Here is a 17,063-nt window from a genome sequence, read left to right as displayed (position 1 = left end):
AGAGGACACTTAATAAATTAAGGCAGTTACTATAAAAAGAATGGAAGAAAGAGAGTAAAAATGGATTGCACTGGAAGGTAATTTAGAAAATCTGTATAAGAAAAATGTTATTGAAATAAAAACCCTTGGACAACTGAATTTAATATTTGTTTCTAAAATCTATCACAAAATTAAGTGATAGAACAAAGTCCTCCAATAAAATATGGAACAGAAATGGTTAGCAGAGCAAACCAAAACACCACATCCAACTTTTGTTATTAAAATGTGATAAAATGAAGTAATGATTACAAGTAAATTTGGCAGAATCCTGGACAGACACAATGATAGCTTTTATTCATAAAGAAATTGCCTATATCAGTGAAGTTACATAGGTCAATAGTTCCCTTAAATAATGATTATAAAATGTCTATGAGCTTTATAGCAAAAAAAAGTTTAAATAAGATACTTTTCAATGATCAAATGGGGTTTCTTGGACAAGAAGACAATATTAGAAAAGACATTGTTAGAAAAATTGTGTTTACTTTATATTAGGAGTGGGGAAAGTACCCTTCAGTGTTTTTGGACTGCAACCCCCATAAACTACATCAAACGTAGCCAATGATTAGGTGTCAGAAGAGTTGCATTCCAACAATATTTGAAAGGTTACACTTTCCCCTACACTACATTATGTTTTTGTTTTGTTTTATTTTTGCTGTTGTGTGCTTTTAAGTCATTTCTGACTTATGGTAACCCTATTACAGGGTTTTCTAGGGCTGACAGTAGGTGACTTGCCCATGGTCACCCAGTTGGTTTCCATGGCCAAGTGGGGAATCAAACCATGATCGCTAGAGTCATAGTCCAAAACTCAGACCACTACACCACGCTAGATTATGATTCTGGATTAAAATAAGGAATCTTAATGTTATCCTTTAGCTACACAAAAACATTAGATGTGAAATGTTATCTCTGATACTCAAACTAAACAAAGGTACTAAAGAACAATGCCTTACTGCTTTACTGTTTGTTCTTGATTTAGAATCTGAACTATAAAAATAAGAGAAAATAGTTAAACGTGTTGCATAAAACTGGAATCAGAATACAGGGATGGGGGGACAAACTCTATTCTAACAACACATCAGTTGAAAAAAAGCATTGCAGTTTTTCAAGCAACTGAGCAGCTTGAAAGAGAGTCGGGATCAACTGGCACCAATGAGAGGGAACTGATGTACAGCAGAGCTAGCACAGATGAAAGATTCCTTGGAGTGGGTCCTCACACCAGGACTATTGTGGATCTGTATGATGTTTACTGGCTCGCCCTTGGCATGTCTCTTTTTCCTCATCTATGTCATCAAAGCACCAGCGCCAGAGCTGTATGGGTATCAAGCTTTCCACAGGGTCAGTTTTCCCTCTCCAAGGTCTCTCTTAGCCATCAGAGGAGGAATTGAAAAAAATCATATGGTCCTCCCAAAGACACTCTCCTAAAGCTCACAGGATTACATCTTTAAATTGTAAACAAGAATGTGTTGGCATATTATGTAAAGAGGTAACATCATATATGGTAATTCCAGCAAGAACATTCCAGCAAGAAAATATAGAATGTACGGTAGATATTAGTTTCTACTGTTGAGTGATAGATGTCTTCTTAAAACTCTAATAATGGTAAAATAAATTAAAATGAAATACAATATAACAAAATCCTACTCACCTACACCTTTGACACAGTCCACAACAGTCACATTTTCTGCCCCTATTGAAACAAAGGATTCAAACACGTTGTATAGCACCTAAGAGGAAAAGATGTAGACGTTTTCATGAATGAGTTAGAAAAAGTATTTTATGAAACTGGACAAGGCTAATATATCAAATACATGTGATTAACTATTAATTAAATCTTTATGTAAAGAACTAATAAAATCTTTTCTTCTATAGGGAATGCTATGTGGAATTTCTGCCTTAGAGGCCTGATGTGATCCGTTCCGTACTCCCCTGCGTAAAGCAAATTCCGCCTATGCTTGAGCCCCATTTAAATGAATGGGGCTCATGCATGTGGCGGTGCATTAGTGCAGTGGCACGCATGCGCCATGGGTGCACGCCCCATTATTCCCTATGGGACGTGCCACCCCTTCTCCCCATGTGGCTTTCAGCATATGCTGAAAGCTGCATAAAGCATGCCCATGTGTTACAAGGGCACACTGTACCTCAATGTTCCCCCCACTACAAACACATATAGGCAGCAACATATTCTCAGATCTGTGCTGCACAGCAATTACACTTTTACAAGACTCCCAAGGCCTAATTGTAATAAATGAGAGGATTCAGGAACAAGGGTCAGATCTGGGGAAGAAAGGATATACTATCCCTTCATGTCTTTAAGATCTGCCAAAAAAATTTTTAAATCCTTCCCTGCACACAAGTTAATACTTTAAAAAAAAAAGGCTCAAGGAGGAGGCAGCCTTTTGTAACTGCTGCAGGTAGACAAGGTATTTTCGAATCTATTTGCTTATATGTGTTATGCATGGATGTGTTTACGATTTTGTGTATATTAAATATACAGCATGTGGATGTGTGTATATAAATGTGTGTGTTCTCTATATATACCGGTACTGTATAAACAAGTGCAATATGCAAATATACACATATGTATGAAAGCATGTATTGGGTGGGGTGGCACTGCATGATTTACTGTTGATGCTGTCTACTGCTCTGACTCTGTCCACCTCTGACAAGCAATCTCTGGACAATTAACCACAGGGTAATGTGGTCCCTGGGCTAAACATTCTTCCCACCTCTGCAGTAACAACAATGAAACCTATCCAAACATATCCAGTAAATTTCCAGGTAAACTCTAGCAATACTGTTTCACACTCTTTTATTCAGAACTGGGATTATTCAGTATATTTCTAATTGTTATAATTCAATTGCTTATTATTTCAGACTCTTAATTTTCAAACACAATCATACCACGGTTACAGCATCATTAAGCAGTGATTCTCCAAAAACAATGATGAAAAGGACATCGTTGACATGGACTTCTTCAAATACTGCCAGCACAGCAACAGGATCTACTGCAGCTATTAGACTGCCAAATAGGAGAAAGTCCAGCCATCCACTTTCAAGTTCACCTAAAAGAACAAGGCAAACATCACACACAAAAAAATCAAGCTATTCTCTGAAATAGATGGGGCACACTTACAATAAGCTATTTTTATCTTCATCCGAGAAATAGGAAAAACAAAGAAACAATAAACCTTGAATTACTCTCCTGACCAATGAAAACTGATAATCAAAGGCCTGACACAGACAGGCCAAAATAAAGCTGCTTCAGGTCACTTTGCAAATATGCTATTTAAATGACCCTAAAGACTGGAGTGCAGCTTTGGTGTAGCTTGCAGATTCTTAGGACGCATGCATCATTGAAACACTATACCTCCAAAGTGACCTGAAGCAGTTTATTTTGGCCTGTCTGTATAGGGCCAAAGTTAAGTTATATCATGTACTGTTGCATGCTCCACCCCCCATCCCAAGCTAATCAATTCAGGTGGAAATTTAGATCAGGGACAAAAGTAAAAAAGGAAACAGTTAAAACATTTTGGAATGAATCCACTTCAGGTCTTAGTTTGAATTTTAAAAGAGCTGTCTGAAATGCTGGATCCTATCTTCCAAACATAGAATCATAGAATCACAGAATTGTAGAGTTGGAAAAGACCCCAAGGGCCAACCAGTCCCCCCTGCCATGCAGGAACTCTCAATCAAAGCAACCCCGACAGATGGCCATCAAGCCTCTGTTTAAATACCTCCAGGGAAGGAGACTTCACTATACTCCGAGGGAGTGTGTTCCACTGTCGAACAACAACCCTTACTGTCAGGATGTTCCTCCTAATGTTTAGTACACTGGACAACTCCTTTAAAATTTAGACTAAAATATACTGTAGACTTACCATTCTGCTGAAATGGAAGCCACCAGATCAGTAGTGTCACTGAGGGGGAGGATGCGGTGGGTGTGGACCGCATCGGGTGACACCCCAGAATGGGGGTGCCACCCAGGTCAGCTGCTTTGCCCACACCTAAGCTCCGCTCGAGTGTTGCTTGGGGCCATGAGGGCCCCAGAAACCTGCCAAAAGTCCAGGACCAGAAACCCTGCCTGCGGGAAGCCTCACCCCCCCCCCCCCCCCCCGCACTGGGTGTCACCCAGTGCAGGAACACCACTGCACCAAGCATCACTGTTGGTCTTCAAGGTCTGGATTTGATTTTCTTCATTAACCCCCTCCAAACAAACAAACACATTAGATTATTGCACTCGGAAATCCTGCCAGGATAGAAGCGGGATTGAAGAGTCAAAACCAGATGTGATCACACACAGCCGCAGCTGGGCAAGTACAACCCGTATGCAGCCTGGATCCCAGGCGTGCTTATCCTGTGGCTTTTCAAAAACAGCAAGCCCCCATTTTTGAAAAGCCAGGGGATATGTGCAGCTGGGGTCCAGGGTGTGTACAGGTTGCACTTGTCCAGCCATGGTTGGTTGCAATAACACCTGATTTTGACTTTTCAATTCCATGTCTATCCTGGTGGGATTTCCGGGTGCGGTAATGCCCACACTCACACATAAACACACACACACAGAGATAGCCCTAAATGAGATCATGGATATCTCTCATTAGTCTTATTTTGCCTCATTGAAACAAAAACTAACAGAAACAGTGGCTACTGGCAACCAAATCTAGCTCTAAAATGATTAGGCCTTCCTGTATAAACAGTCTAGCTTTGAGTGATCTTGTTTTCTGCTTTTTGTTGCTCCAGTCATTTTTATATAATAATGTCTCTCACTGCTAATGAGAAAACAAATGCAACTTAACTAAATGAACAAACACAAATAAGAAATGGGACAACATGGAACCCCTACTAGGAGCTGTATTTCTGCTGTGTGGACTAAAATTGTGTCCAAACATGGAACCCATTACGGGGTTTTCTTGGAAAGATTTGCTCAGAGGTGGCTTGCCATTGCCTTTCTCTACCTGACCATAAAGACTCTCCCAACACTTAAAAGATAAGGCAGTCTTCTGAATGCATTATATCTGTTTATGAATAAAGTGGCTTCAGAATCAAATGTAAAGAAATGAGTGCAGCAATGTAATGTACTCTATGTACTGTATAGAGAAAAGGACTTCCTTTCATTTCAATAGTGAAATGTCAAAAGGCTTTGGAAAGATGAGCACTACCATCACTCCTGTGTACATCACTGTTAAACAAAATCAGTGATCTAAAACAAAATCACTGTCAAAATTAGAGCAACATAAAATATACAATTTCTTTTCATGAACACCGATGGTAGTGTTGGTGAATTTATGATAAATTCTGTAACTTAGCATTCACATCTATTGAACTGCTGACTCTCAGACTATGAGTTTAAACAATAAATAACTGGGGCCATATAAAAAGGAAAATTCCATGGTCTTCCCATCATTACAAAATTTCAACAGGCACTTACTCAATAGAATGGAATGGAAGCATCTATCAAAAGAAGGGAAGGAAAGACCTGTTTTTTTAAAAAACCACCACTATTTCAGGCCATTTATCTTTTTTATAGGTTACCAATTATGTACCTGAGATAATCTTGAAGAAGCAAGTAAGCTAATACTTATGGGAATATTGCCACTTTAGTGTTCCCTCTGCTATGTCTAAATTGCACCCACTGACTGAAATACCACAAAATTAAGTAGAAAACATATAAATTTCCCAGAATGGACAAATCTCTGTTTTAGTGATGGCATGAAGACTGCAATGCTAGTGACACTAGTGTTGTAAACAGCAGAAGAAGGTAACAGGGAGATAGCAGAGAGCTACTCCCACTCATCCCAGTTCAATATATTTAAAATATCACAGAGCACCACAAGGTAGACATTTGTTCACATTGGCAAAAAGAGAAATTTTCATGATGGTACTCCTGAGGTTTAGAGAGGAATTCTTCCTCCAGGTTACATGAGGAGGAAGATAGTAAGAGCCCTTCACCTTCCGCAGATATCACATAAAAGGGCATGCTCTCTCAGTTCAGAATTAAGAGGGCTTGTTGGCAAGTGACTGTCTAGGCTGCACACAAAGGAAAGCAACAGCAGTCTTTCACAGTTAATTTCACAACCCCTATTGTAAACGAAACCTTAAAACAAATATCAAGAGGTTGGCAAACCCTAAATGCAACCAAGATGGCAGCCTAGCTTTACTGTAATTTTAGAAGAAAGAGTAAACCCAACACAGGTCTAATCTGGCTTTGAAAATTATGCAACTAGATCTTGACAAGCAACCTGAGATAGGCAACATCTTTTAAATGCAAAGATTATAACTTTCTCAGGCTCTGCTAGTTTGCTATGCAGATCATAGAACCATAAGATTTGAATGTACCCCAAAGGTCATTTAGATCCACCCCTGTCAATGCAAGGAATTTGTTTCACACTTCTGCTACTTTTGGCTAAAAAACTCTAACACAGGAATGTGCACCACTTCCTTTTAAATTTAATAACTTTTATTAAAGGCTTTCCATATACAATAAAGTTTCATATAACTATGTTTAAACAAAACAAAAACAAAAACAAAAAAGAAAGCAAATAGAAAGATTAGAAGAAATAGAAAAGATAAGACATATAAGATAGCAAGAAATAAGATATATAAAGATACATAAAAAGTCAGTCCTTCTTATCTATGAATTTTTAAATCATGAAATCAAGCATCCACGGCTTGAAAATATTCCAGAAAAAGTAGAAATTCCATATGGCAAACCTTGATTTTGTCATTTTATATAAGAGACACCATTTTCCTATGCCATTGTATTTATTGAAACTTGAGCACCCAAGGATTTTGTGATCCACAGAGGGTCCTGGAACCAAACCCCAGCGGATACTGAGGGCCTACTGTATGAAAAAATAAATAAGTGACTCCTGATTTTCTTTTCAGCAGCTATACACATATAATGGGAGGGGTGGCGTAGTGGATTAGGTGCTGGACCAGGACACTGGAATACTTGGATAAACTAGGGTTTGAATCCCCACTTAGCCATGGAAACCCAATGGGAGACTTTGGGGAAGCTCACACTCTCAGTCTCAGAGAGAGGCAATGGCAAACACCCCCTAAACAAATTATGCCAATAAAAAACCCTGTGTTAGGTTCACCTTAGGATCACCATAAGTCAGAAATGATTTGAATGTACACAGCCACAACACATATAATATAATCCTGCCTCACTGTCTAAAATTTACTTCATATACTTCTTCTGATAGCAAACTCATATTAATTCTAAAAATTAAAAGTTATCAAGCCATTTCCCCTGACAAGAAAGCTACAAAGGGTTTCTAATCTTTTAAAAATGATTTTTTCTCTAATCAAACCAGATAATTTATCCACTTCTGCTAATTCATTCAATTTTGCAACTATTCTCTTACTGTAGGAAATACTGAATTCTTTCAGCTATGAGGATATAGCAGTTTTGCTGCCTTGATCATATACTGAAGTATTCTTCCATGGGTCCTTTCCATTTGTTCATCCATAGGTCTCAAAAGAAATAATTTTGGTTTTAGTTGTACGCTTGCCTTTAAGATCTTCTGAATCATAGGCGTGTTACAGGCCGCTGAAAAGCGGCGGCCTGTACCTGCCCCTTTCCCCGCCAGATTGGGGCCTCAGTGGCCAGAGCAGCAGCCGCTGAGGCCCCGATCCGCTGCTTTCCAGGCAAAACGCCGCTTCCCTGCCACCTGGAAAGGGGTGTCCTTGGGGCTCCAAGCCACAAGGACACCCCGCAACGACAGAGAGGAGGAGAAAGGGGCCGCTTGGCCCCCTTTTCCTCCGCATCGCTTGGTGCAGCCATCTGGGCTTTGCCCAGAGATGCAAAGCCAGGAAGGAGCTCCGAAACAGAGCTCCTTCCGGAGTCGCGGAAAGGGCACCCTGGACGCGGCCCCAATACGTCACAACCGCGCCGCCTCATTTGGAGGAGGTGTGGTCGTGATGTAATCATGGCGGCGGCTGTGTGGAACCACCCCTTCCTAACTCTAGTATGCGCTCTGTGCGTACTATATGGCGGTCTGTAACCCGCCAAAGTAGTCTTTGAACCTAGACTTTTTTTCCACATGTCCACCACATATTGTAAAATACAATGTCCCTTCCTGTTGCTTACATTTCCTACACACATTTAAAGCTCCCTTATATATTCTTATATCAACAATACATTGTTTTATAAATATTTTCTTTTGAGATTATAACATAACGTAAATTTCAACCCCTTCAACCACATCCTTTCCTATTGCTCCATTTCTGTTATATTCAATGTTCCTAGCCCATTTTTGTCATACAATTGTTCTTCTTCCATTTCAGATTTAAACAAGCATGTATACATGTTGGCAATCACATGCCCATTATCTAGACATCAGCAATTCAAACTACGATTTATTTTGTTCAAAACCATAGTTCTTTTTGTCCATCTTAAATCTTTCCTACAACTGTAAATATGAAAACTACTGGAAACTATGTTGTCATTAGCTGCCTTCATGTTGACTTTGACCCATGGCAACCCCATGAATGAGAGACCTCCAATTTACCCTATCCTCTGCAGCCCTGTTTAGGTCCTGAAGATTCATTGCTGATTCTTCCTTGATTGAGTCTATCCCTCTAGAGTGTGGTCTTACTCTCTTCTTCTTGCCTTCCACCTTAAAAAGCATTATCGTATTTTCTAGTAAATTCTGTTTTCTCATTATATGGCCAAAATACAACAGTCTCAGTCTAGTCATCCTGGCATTAGTTATTCCAAGGTATCAAGCACCACATCTTCAGCTGAACCCAAAGAGTGCTCAGCAATGGCTCCTCTTCATCCTGGAGAGAAGTGATCAGTTGGGTGCCACAGGGTCCTGTCCTGGGCCAATGCTAGTCAATATCTTTATCAATAACCTGGATTAAGGAATAGGGGGCATGCTTATCAAATTTGTAGATGACACCAAATTAGGAGGAGTGGCTAATACCCCAGAGGAGAAAAACAAAATTCAAAATGACCTGAATAGATCAGAAAGCTGGGCCAAAACTAACAAAATGAATTTCAACATGGAGAAATGTAAGGTACTGCACATAGGAGGAAAAATGAAACACATAGATATAGGATGAGGGACACCTGTCTTAACACCAAACAGTACATGTAAAAGGGATCTAGAAGTCCTAGTAGACCACATGTTGAACATGAGTCAACAGTGAGATGTAGTAGCTAAAAAGGCCAATGTGATTCCAGGCTGAATCAATAGAAGCCGTGCTGCAATTGAATGAATGGTGTGCGTGCCCGTAGCGCATGCACACCGCCACGAGCCCCATTCTATTGAATGGGGCTCGAGTGTACGCAGAATTTGCCTTACATGGGGGGGAGGGGTTTCCGGAACAGATTCCCCCCCCATAAAGAAAGGCTCCACTGTATAGTGTCTAGATCAAGGAAGTAATAGTGCCACTCTATTCTGCATTGGTCAGGCCTCATGTAGAATACTGTGTCCAGTTCTGAGCACCATAATTCAAAAAGGATGTTGAGAAGCTGGAGAGTGTCCAAAAGAGGGTGCCCAAAATGGTGAAGAGTCTGGAAACCATGTCCTGTGAGGTACGACTTAGGGAGCTGGGGGTATTTAACCTGGAGAAGAGAAAGTTAAGAGGTGTTATGAGAGTCCTATTTAAATATTTGAAGGGATGTCATATTGAAGATGGAGCAATCTTGTTTTCTGCTGCTCCATAGAATAGGACCCAGAACAATGGATGCAAGCTGCAGGAAAAGAGATTCCACCTAAACATTAGGAAGAACTTGGCAGTGGAACACACTCCCTAGGAGTATGGTGGAGTCTCTTTCTTTGGAGGGCTTTAAACAGAGGCCAGATGGCCCTTGTGGTCTTTTCCAACTCTACAATTTTATGATTCAAATGAGTTGATTTTCTTCCTACCAGCTTTATTCACTGTACAGCTTTCACACCTATATACAGAGATGGGAAATACAATGGCTTGTATGATCCTAATTTTAGTATTCAGTGATACATTTTCACATTTCAGAATTGTGTTTAGTTCCTTTATAGCTGTCCTTCCAAGTTCAAATTTTCTATGATTTCTTGACTGTAGTCTCCACTCTGATTAATGATTGAGTGGTATGGAAAATGTTTTATTTCAATGTCTTCATCATCTACTTTAAAGTTATCTAAATGCTCTGTGGTCATTTTTAAAAAAATGTTCAAGTGTATACATGATTTCCTTCCTTGGCTTTCTTCCATAATGTTTCCAAGTCTTTGGTATTTTATGTTAGTAGTATCGTGTCATCTGATTATTTTAGATGATTGACGTTCCTTCCTCCATTTTTTACATCTCATTCTGAATCTAATCCTCCATATGATGTTTTTGGAACACAAGTTAAACAGATAGGGCGATAAAATGCAATCTTGTCTGATTCTTTTGCTAATTTGAAATCACTCTGTTTCTCTGTATTCTATCCTGACATCAGCTTCTTGCCAAAAAAACAAATAAACAGATCCAAGAGCAAATCAAGACTACCTAGAAGAAACTGATTTGGATGTATTATGAGAAGGCATGATTCACTAGAAATGACAATAATGCTTGGTAAGGTAGAAGACAGCAGGAAAAAAGGAAAACCATATAACAGGTGGATAGACTCAATCAAGGAAACCACAGCCCTGAGTTTGCAAGACCTGAGCAGGGCGATTGATATCGGGGTGACTTAGAGGTCTCTTAATCATAGGGTCATCATATATCAGTGTTGTTTGTTGTTATTAACTGCCTTCGAGTCAACCTCGACTCATGCTGACCCTATCAATGACACATCTTCCATGTCTAAACCTGCTCTTTGTATGATATACATACTAGTTGAACAGATAGGGTGATAGAATGCACCCTTGCCTGATCCCCTTGCCAATTAGGAACCATTCTGTTTCTCCATATTCTGTTCTAGCAGTAGCCTCTTGTCCCAAGTCCAGATTTCTCATCAGGACTGTCAAATGTAGTGACACTCCCATTTCTTTAAGAGCATTCCATAGTTTTTTGTGATCTATGCAATCAAAGGGTTTGCTATAATATATAGAGCACAAACTGCTTTTCTTCTGGAATTATTTGGTTCACTCCATGATCCATCATATGTTTGTGATGTGGGTCATAGTGGACTCGACAGCAATTTACAACAAGAACAACAAAATTTACAGTCCAGTAGTAAAGTGGGGGGGGGGGGGAGAGACTTCTGTGTCAGTGGGGCAGTGAATTCAAGTTTTAATCTGAATTTTAAAGGAACTACCTGAGATCCTGATCCATATCTCCAAAGCAATTTTCAGCAGTTTGGAAAACACATTTACTATTCAGATTAAAGCCTGGGGAATATCCATTTTGCTACTGACATGGAAGCCATTGAGTAAGATATGGGGTCATAAGAAAACTGCATATAAAGGAGTCAACCTGCCACTGAATTCATATAAGTGGTACACTCAGCATTTTTGTCAAAACAGCTTCCCTTGCTGGTGCTGGAGCAGCCATACTAGACCTATAGAACACCTGATGTGGAAAGATCTCCCTGATAACTTTGCTGGCCAAATTGGGGATGAGCAATGAGCCATTTGCAAGTAATCAGGCTTACCCATTATTCCACTGCGATAGACTCCATACAGAGAAAGGCCAGTGGCAGCAGCATTCCAGATGGTTCCAATCACAGCGTAGAGGAGAATTGTGCCCAAGTTGCCAAAGAAGAGTCGGTTTGGCATGAAGTATCCTGCATCTAAGACGATGGGTGGAAGCAGGTAGAAGAAAAACACATTTGGTGTAAGAGTGAAGGAGGCGATATGGTCAGCTGCATACACGATGCCACCCAGACAAAGGCCAAGGACAATCAGCAGAACACTCTCTGGAACCACACTGGTAACTTTATGGGACAGATGGAAAACTGTTAAGGAACAAAATAGTTTAGTTAGAATCAAAAATTTGCTTCTAGCTTGCACATAAATGTGTGAAGGAATCTTTATATCAACAAGATACACTGGCAATCTCACAACTGGAAAAATCATATTGTGCTATACATTCATAGTGGAAAGTTTATCTTTACTGTCACTGCTTGATGTAGCCCTACCACTCTGGGGCATTGTTTTTCAGCCATTCGTTTCATATGTCACATCAATCAATATTGTTAGAGCAACTAAGGGGCTGTTCACACTATGTTATAAACCAGTTTGCAAACCAATTTAAAAAGGGGTTGTTCACAGTTGCACCAGTTTTTTCTAACCTTAACCCAGTTTTTCCAAGACTGAGTTTTTCCCTGTTTCTTTTTCAAAACACCAAGTTTTATCAGAGTAACGCCAATGTAAACTTGCTCTTGATCTCATTCGGGGATCCAGTAGGGAGGGGTTAATGTGCAGGGGGTCAGTCATGCCCACCCCTTTGCTCTATCTATCCCTGCCAGCCAAGCACCATAATTTTTCACAAACACACAAAAATAATTCCCCTAGTTATTGCAAACTGTTATGAAATCTTGGCATCCCAGCTATGGTATATATGTTACTGGTTGAGGATCACTGTTTTATGTTCACAAAAACCCAGTGAAAAATTGTTGTGATATTACTGCTCAAGATCTAGCTATTCCTAATTGAAGGTACCTAGAGCTAACTTATGGGCATGGTCAACCAGGAAATTATCCTACACAAGGCCTACTGAAATAAGCATGATTTGGACAAGTGCAGCTCCCATTAATCTTGTGCTGGTGCAAATAATTTTCCAGTAGATTGTGGTTAATGAGTACTGAAGAACGTCTGTGCTTTCTCCTTGTGCTTTAAACTATATTGAGTCATATTGGTTTATGCGTTATGCAACCTTTCAATTTATGTGATCTAAGGTGCAATACAGAGCACTGAAAAAAGGCGACTTGCCGGCGCCTGTTTCTCTCTGCAGGGAAGCCGCAGCTACCAAACTGCGCGGCTTCCCAGCGGAGTAAAAAGAACCCGCGAAAAGCAAGTTCTTTTTACGCTGCAGCTGCAGCATAACAAGTGCAACTTGCGTAACAATGGAGTCGCCTATGTGTACAGGGCACTGCCATTTTGACGCCCTCATCACGTGCTAGGGTTGAGGGGCATCTGGAAGTGCCGCCCCGAGATGACTCTAGCACAGTGATGGTGAACCTTTTAGAGGCCAAGTGCCCAAACTGCAACCCAAAACCCACTTATTTATTGCAAAGTGCCATGTCCTGGCAAACTCTGTGCTGGGACGATGGCACATGTGCCCACAGAGAGGGCTCTGAGTGCCACCTCTGGCACATGTGCCATAGGTTCGCCATCACTGCCTTAGCACGTGACGGAGGCGTCGGAAAGGGCTGGTCTGTACCAGCCGAAAGTTACCATATGCCTCAATGGGTCTATTGGCCATAAATAAAGATTGATTGAAATTGAGCAATCCTATTTTAATTTTTTGCCATATTTATATTTTAAGCAGATAAGGCTATCTATACTGAAAGAGACATTTTCCTAATGAATTCACACCTTTTCCTAATATACACATCAATGTACACATTTCTATAGACATTGCAAAGTAGGTCAGTTTTCTCCAGTATGTGACATGTCAGACTTTAAAAACAACCTTTTTTTATGGCATAAGCTTTCATGAAGTCTAATTAATCACATGTATGAAATGTTGTCTTGATCTACAGGAATATATGCACATAAGTGCGGCAATGGAAAAGAATGATGTCAATAGAGGAATGAAATGCAGAAAGTACATAATGTAAAGGTCACATTACTTATTTAAAATTCTCTTTCTGCTGTTAAGAGAATTTTTACACATCTAATGTTATGGCTGTAAGAGGATGGGACTTGTCTAGGTGAAAAGAAAATCAATATATGACATCTCATGTATTCCTTCATAGTTTAGGCATTTTGTGTAAATTGTTGTACTTGAGCTTTTGGTCACTGCCTGTTATTTTACCAGCTGTTTATTCCTCACATCTTGTTTGTTTCATGTTTTACCTATTTTTTATACCTGTCTTAATTTATGCAGCTTTTATTTTACATAATGTTTGAATTTTGAATTCTAAGCTACCCTGAAGACCTTATAGTGGAAAGGTATATAGTATGTTATAAATAAATAAATAATTAAATCTGTGCACACTATGCCAATATAGGTTAAAACTTCTTGTTCTTCTCTTAGATTAGTGAAGGAGAATGGTTATTTAAAGTAACTAGTAAGAAAGGAATATATTTCAAGTGGATAGATCTGGTTTTAGCATTGGTAGCTAAACTCTGGCTTCTTAAAAATGTTATGTTACACATAAGAAAGACATATTAACAGCTTTTTCACAATGTCCCCAAATTTTAATTACTTATTCAGCACATCATCATAAACAAAAGTCTTTAGGTTTTTTCTCTCTATGGCAAGTAAAATGTAACACAAAAACCCCACAACAACTTTAAGCGCTTTCCCCCCTTTTGCAGTAGTGGCTGAAATAAAAAAGATCTTGGTTTTTTAAAGGCTCAAACCTTCTCTAAATCAACTTACATTTTATTTTTTAAAAAGTAAAATAATATAATCCAGTCATGTTAAAACAGCAATTAACATTTTCCAAAAGCCAGCAACACATAAAAACAGTAATCTAAGATGTATACTTTAAAATCAAAAGCAATATAAAAAGTTAACTTTAAAGCAATGTTACAAATGTTCAGTGCAGCATCTTAACTAAAAGGATATTGATATAAATGGATTTTGAAAGTCCATTTAAACGTTAGCAGAGATGCGGAAAATGTATACTCCTTGGGATGGAGTTCCACAATACAGGGTCACAAGTGAAAAGGCCCAACTCCTTCCCTCTTCTCTGCGTGAAGAGAGTGGGAATCATAGGGGCAGAAGCTATAGATCAGGGTCTAGATCTGACTACCTGCAGTCCGTTTTTCATACTGTTTTGTCCCAGATGGGCTCAGCCAGAAACTATTCTAATCAAGAAGGGAAAAATCTTTTTCAGAAGTCACACCAGAAATAACGTAAGAAAAATATGAAAGAGTAAAAGATATTGATGCATCTAAGCAAGTGATCTGTATATTTGTAATGCTTTAACCACTGAAGCCTACAACTATATGTCCCCAAGCAAGTCATTCAGCCCTCACTAAGTGCTGCATAAATGTATAAGTTATTCTGCACTCACTAAGGTTAAAGAAGGGCTGGAAAGTCTCCCATTTAATTTTTTTTTCTTTTTGAAAAATTACCTGGTTAGTACTTAATTTATGCTAATCTCTCTGTGTTCTTTTCCCCCCTTTGCCACACACTTAATGGCCACAACTGAACCCATCTAATGTTGTAATGAGCTCATTAAATTTACAATGTAGATGGCTGTTTTCTGCGGGTCAGTAAACTTACATTAGCAATTTAAAAGTTGGCCATCCTTTTAGGAACACCAGGTCATTGTTCCTCATTTGGCCAGGATAAAAACCCCATGTGCTTTACCATAGAAGTCAAATGTCAATGGAATATGTATAGCAAACAGAAAGGTCAACATAAACATGAATTTTGCAAACCATGAATTGAAGCTATTTTCATGTATGAGAAGAATACTGTAGTTTAAGTTAAGGTGACACAGACTATGTTCACCATATATGTTTAAGTCTGGGACACTACTTCCACCGAGCCCTTCTGACTTGCCCTCATTTGGTCTTCTGAGCAAGCAAGTTCTGGTTAGAATGAACTAATTGCTTTCCATTAACCTGGAGCACATGTTGCTGTATTTCAGGCTAACCTTATATTGAAACCAATAGACCATCTACAACAGGATGGTAGAAAGATCTGCGGGAGGGGGGATGAGAGGAAAAGAGGGCATTAGGGAGGCTTTCAGTGGAAGTATTGGTGCGCAAGAAAGACAAGGGGAGCCAGTGGCCTTTAGGACCATGGTGGGGATGAGGGTTGCAAGAAACTTCTTTTCAGGTTCCCTTAAAATCACCACACAGCTACACCGATTGCTTTGTGTGGTGGTGTCTCCCACTCTTCACCTCCGCATACATGTTCACTCCCTTAGCAACTAGGAATGGCAACTGGAAACTTAGCAGTAATGGCAGCAATGGAGAAGTAACAGCAAAAAAGAAGCTTTCAAACTTGGGACACTACTTAAGCTTTGTGAGTTTTGCCAAGATATGGCTGGCAAGTTGAAGTTGCACTGCTGTTTCTGCTTTCTTTCACTGGAGAGGCCACAAGAAGAGATAGCAGAAAAAACAATGGTGTGGTACAGACCGCCATAAAGTGGCGTACTTGCATTCATACTAGGGTTAGGGAGTGTGCACCAACCGCACGCTCCCTAATGCCAGTACGTGTGGGGGCTGCCATGATTGCGAGGCCCTGCCCACATGTCACACGCGTCAGAGACGTCGAACATGCATCGTGTCCAAACTGCATGGTGCATGTGTGACGTCTTTGTGCTGCTGGAGGGCGCTTGTCGCGCCTTTCCAGCAGTGCGGAAAGGAGCTCTGAAACAGAGCTCCTTTTGGGAGCGGACTGTTCCCACGGCAACCACATGGCCACAGGAACGATCCTCAGGAGAAAGGGGGGGGCCTTTCTCCTCATGGCTCCCAGGGTGTCCGGGGGCATGAAGCACCAAGGACACCCCTTTTCCGCACCATGGAGAAGTGGCATTTTGCCGCTTCTCTATGGCCTGGACAAATGGCAAATTGGGGCCACAAGGCTGCCAGTGAGGCTGCCCTGCCCCAATCCGGTGAGATAAGGGGTGGATGCAGGCCAGAAAATGTGACTTGCTCAAGATCACCCAGTGGGTTTCCAAGACCAAATGGGGATGCAAACCCTGGTCATAATCTAACACTCAAACCCCTGTGCCATGCAGGTTCCTATTTAGTGAGGCTATACCCTCATAAATATAAAGGAAACTTTGAAAGTTATTAAAATATGAAGAAATGAATCTATTTCTCATCCATTTACAACAATAATAATGTAGTTGTATTTCTGTTACTGGAAAAGCAAACTAACTACTTATAGCTAGTTGTATCTAAGCTCCAACTTAACTCCACTTCAAGATGGTATGGTTGCCATCTTCATTATGTTTGTTCCAGACATACATACTGAAGAGC

General features: G+C 40.1%; 1 protein-coding gene across 1 annotated transcript in view; it reads right to left on the bottom strand.

The window, feature by feature from the left end:
• The window catches only part of SLC9A3 (solute carrier family 9 member A3), a 122,655-nt gene that overhangs the window by 33,985 nt on the left and 71,607 nt on the right, over positions 1 to 17,063 (bottom strand). The window contains exons 2-4 of the mRNA XM_042473597.1: positions 11,603 to 11,905; positions 2,941 to 3,101; positions 1,685 to 1,763 (exon numbers count right to left, since the gene is read on the bottom strand). Coding sequence (XP_042329531.1) covers positions 1,685 to 1,763; positions 2,941 to 3,101; positions 11,603 to 11,905 — 543 coding nt within the window. The remainder of the gene's footprint in view (positions 1 to 1,684; positions 1,764 to 2,940; positions 3,102 to 11,602; positions 11,906 to 17,063) is intronic.

The sequence above is a fragment of the Sceloporus undulatus genome, chromosome 6 (genome assembly GCF_019175285.1).
Source record: "Sceloporus undulatus isolate JIND9_A2432 ecotype Alabama chromosome 6, SceUnd_v1.1, whole genome shotgun sequence".
NCBI lineage: Eukaryota > Metazoa > Chordata > Lepidosauria > Squamata > Phrynosomatidae > Sceloporus > Sceloporus undulatus.
This window is presented reverse-complemented; position numbering and strand designations above follow the sequence as displayed.